Here is a 4,376-nt window from a genome sequence, read left to right as displayed (position 1 = left end):
TTTTTCTCTGTGTCTTTCTGTCTTTTTTTTCTTAAATTCTCAGTTCATTTTCTTGTCATCCCTTTAATTTCCTGTAATTTAAGGGGCATCTCTAGCCGAGATCCCCGTTACCTTTTTTAGCCAAGTTTTTAAAATAAATCAATCCAATTACCTTACAAATTAATCAATCAATTAGCTTCAAGGGTTGAAACACTTGTGAAAGGTGTCCAAATGGAACATGAGAAACTGATGTCGTTCCAGGTTGCAGAGGGTTAAACATCCCATCTCTTCAGTGCATTTCAGAGCTATTTCTCTGTTTAGATCCACAGTTCTTTGTAAACAGTCAGCTCACAGACACGGCCTCTCATATAAACACTAATACCAAGCACCTCAGCTGCCCAAACCACTCATATTCACCTCACTTTTTTTTCATCTTTTATCCTGCAGGCACGCCGAAGACATGATTGTCACCCCTTTTGCTCAGGTATTCTTTCCTTGTACACCTTGTCTGACGTGTTTAATTGCTGTAAATGACTAGAAAAGCTGGCTAATTAGTGCAGTGAACTTGTCCCCCCTCCTCCCCTCCCTTCTGTTCCCTCCCTCCCTTCTCCTTCTTTCCCTCCTACGCTGTCCATCCATCCCCCAGGTGTTGGCCAGCCTACGAACTGTAAGAAGCAACTTCACCATCCTCGCCAATGTCACAACACCCACTAACAAGTCAGTATCATGCTGTCAAACACCCCTTCCCCCGCCGCTTACTCTCGTCACGACTGCCTGCTTAGTTTGCAGTGTGTGTTTGCTAATGTCTCCCTCTCCTTGCTCCCGTGGGGAAACACTTTTGCCATCATGATTAACCAGTTTACGATGATCAGGCTGTGCTCAAGGAAAATATGATGTGTTTATTTGGCATCTCTCCAGCTCGCTGGCTGAGGACTGAGTGCAGAGAACATCATGCCTCAGATGTATGTCCCTGACTCTGTACCCAGATGAGAGACACGGTCAATAACGCTAAAATTATTCTCCTTTGTAATGCTGCAGATAGAAGGAGCTTGAGTTGGCAGGCTTTTAGCTCCACGTCAATATGATATATAAAGCATTGCAGCACAGAATTATCAGCATCTATAATTATTGAGTGTCTCTCTCACTGCACAATCACAAAAACAGGAAGGCTACTTGAAGGAGAGCCGATCTCTGTCTTTGCCTATTTTTGGATACTTGAGCATCTTTATGCACTTGAAAAAACACACATTGCGGTTTTATTCAACATTCAAACACAGTTTAATCCATACAACCTTAGTTTGTCTCTTTTTAGGGACGTATAAATGAATAATATACATGTAAATGTTTATATCCCCCCTATGAGCCAAGCCTTTTGTTGCCTCATCTTGTGATGCTGTCTGTGTGATGCACCCCAGCAGGGGGCAGCAGCGTCTGCTTCTCCCTCTAATGTAATGATGTGTTTGTCCACAGGAGGTCACCAGTGACAAGCCAACCCACTGTTCCCCAAGCTACACTCTCTGGTATGTTGTCAGCTAATTAAAACTCTTAGTCAAAAGAGTACCATAGTCCCCTCACACAGCTGTGAGGACACACTAAAGCTCCCATAATCCCAGAACTCATCATATTGAAAATGAGTGCAGGACAGCACTGAACATCATATGGCTTTCACGGAGGATTTCTTAATTAACTGTACTGCATATATTTAAAGACATTCGATGGATCTTAAAATTCTAACGCTACAATAATTATGCGTAATAAGAAATAAATCAGTTGCTGAGAGTCTGTTGTCATACACAGATGTATAAAGGACATGTATGTTCAGAACCTTTTACCTTTTACTGCAATGAAACTTATTAAATTTGACTTAATGTTTTAGTAGCACAAAATGGAATTTGATTCTTCAACTGTAGAGTGCTTGACATGACCATTTTTAATTTAGTTTTAATCAGAAAATTAATATTAGAAGCACAATCAAAGAGTTTGTCCAAAAGATATACATGTACTGTGTGCATTGGGTTTTTTTCCCTTTCACTCAGCCGATTTCAGATCTGAATTTCAAATTTAGTCCTGTTTAAGCATGTTTATACAGTCAGTGCACAGTTGCCTAGATCCACAATTTTTTTTGGCAACATCTGTTTCTCAGTGTCATAAAAGAAAAACAAAATTAAAGAGAGCATTCTACAGTTTTGCACGTCTTTAGGGAACAGAAATCAATATAATAAAAAATCTACATTTCCTTATTTTTATTATATTATTATTATTGGAATTCATAAAAAAACCCTAAAATTTAGTTGTCTATATTTGTATGTATATTAAAAAGACATGCCAATCAATTTGAGATCTAATATTTATCATGTTTTGAATTTAAATCTGTTTTTTCAGTTACTTAGCTAATCCTAATTTAAAATACATGCAATTTAGCAATTTTGCTGTGCTAATAAATATTACTGATACAAAAGAAAACAATTTACAGTGCCATATATCAAAAAAAATTTAATTAAATTAATTAAAATTCAGATTCTCTCAAGAAGCAAGCAAGCCGTAACATTACAAGGATATCAAGGATATATACTGAGGATATTTTATCATGCCTCTGTCTGTGCCCTCCCTTTACTGCTGGTTTGTTTATTGTCTCTGCGTGCCTGTTCTTCCCAGAGGAGACATACCAGCAGATGGCTCGGGAGACTCTGGAGGAACTGGACTGGTGTTTGGACCAGCTGGAAACCATTCAGACCCATCGCTCAGTCAGCGAGATGGCCTCCAACAAGGTGCACACCTGTCCATACACACAAACATGTCCACTTGTCCTTCTGCCGTAACATTAACGCAGCATGGTTCCAAGCTTGTTGACGTATTAACGTATAAACTGTATGTTTCGTGGTTCATGAGAACATTTCATCATTTTATGAGAACTGAGTGTTACTGGGCTGCAGCTGTATCACTCAGTGTACAAAATACAGTGTGACTAACTTCCCGTTGTAACTTCCACTGCACAAATAAATACAAACAATGCAGCTCCACCAGTGGTAGATAGTAATTAAGTAAACTTATCAAGTACTGTATTTAAATACAATGTAGGGGACCTTGTACTTTACTCGAGTATTTTCAGTTAATGCTACTTTATACTTCATCTGCACTGCATTTTGGAGGCAAATATTGCACTTTTGTTGCAAAACATTTATTTGATAAATGTGTTACTTTATTTACTAATTACTTTTCAGATTTAGATTAACCCTATGAAACCTGCGCAAATTGGCTTGATTTCAAGATGACAAGAAATGACCCAAAAATAGCAAGAAACTGATAAAAAAAAAATGACAGTAAAAGAACAAGGTACAGGAAATTACCTGAACAGAAATCTAAAATGTGATAGCAATTACATATATGTGGTTTTCTTGATATTTTTCCTTAGCAATTTGATAATTTTCTAATACTTATGTCTCCCCCTCTTTTTGTGTGGTATTTTTTAAGGTAATCTTTCCTTTTTTTTAATTTATTTGTGGGAAATTTCATGCCAAATTTCCTGTTTTTGCCAGTGAAAGAAATCAAACCAATTTCCAAAGTTTCAAAGGCTTAAGGCATCTGAATGCAGCACAAGAAAACTGATATCAATCCAGGTTTTAGAGGGTTAATAATGCAAAATATAAATATTAAAAAATTCTGATGTATTATTATAGATAAAGCTATACCAGCAGTATATAAAGTAGTTGAAATTACTTAACTTTTTTCTAATAACTTTTTCAAGCTGCAACATTACAGTCATGTATACATTAAACCAGATTTACTACAAGGGACAAAAACATTTAGGGAGCCTATCAAGCCCTAAGCGAGCCTAAATGAAAGCCTGCCGTTGCTCTGAAAATAGGTTGGAAGTGCATATAGCTTTGCTAAAATAGGGCCAGAGTAAGTAGTTTTTTAAACATGCAGTACGTTGCTTAGTGTGTTTGCTTTCTTCGCATCGTATCCAGTTTTGAGGAGGTGTTAATGATTATAATCCAGTAATATTTAATTCTGACATGGGCCATTCTGCATGATTCATTCTTTCATTTTGGTGCTTAAAGTTAATTTTGATGCAAAAAACCAAGTAATATTTTTAATGCAATACTTTTACCTCTATATTGTAATATTGCTACTTTTGCTTAACCCTTTGAAACCTGGATCGATGTTGGTTTTCACGTGCTGCGTTTAGACAGTTTTTACAAGTTGTTTAAGCCTTGGCAACTTGAGCAAACTGGTTTAATCTGAAAACATGGGGGTAAAGGCAGTGAGCAATTTAGCAAGAAATGTTCCACAAATTGCAAGAAATTAGTAAAAGTGACAAGAAAAAGACCAGATTTTTTTAAAGGGGGATATTAAAAAAGGAAATTATTATCATTATTAATCTTATTTAATACCCG

At 36.7% G+C, this 4,376-nt stretch overlaps 1 protein-coding gene across 1 annotated transcript; it reads left to right on the top strand.

The window, feature by feature from the left end:
- Positions 1-426: 426 nt before the first annotated feature.
- LOC121965071 (cAMP-specific 3',5'-cyclic phosphodiesterase 4A-like) lies at positions 427-2,747 on the top strand (the record flags this gene model as incomplete). Its single annotated transcript, XM_042515241.1, has 4 exons — positions 427-463; positions 626-696; positions 1,450-1,499; positions 2,635-2,747. Coding segments are annotated over 4 exons (271 nt in total), but the record flags the coding sequence as incomplete, so codon positions are not given.
- Between the last annotated feature and the right edge of the window lie 1,629 nt (positions 2,748-4,376).

This window comes from Plectropomus leopardus, unplaced genomic scaffold, assembly GCF_008729295.1.
Source record: "Plectropomus leopardus isolate mb unplaced genomic scaffold, YSFRI_Pleo_2.0 unplaced_scaffold18493, whole genome shotgun sequence".
In the NCBI taxonomy this organism is placed as follows: domain Eukaryota; kingdom Metazoa; phylum Chordata; class Actinopteri; order Perciformes; family Serranidae; genus Plectropomus; species Plectropomus leopardus.
The sequence above is the reverse complement of the archived record's forward strand: the minus strand, read 5'-3'. Positions and strand labels throughout refer to the sequence as shown.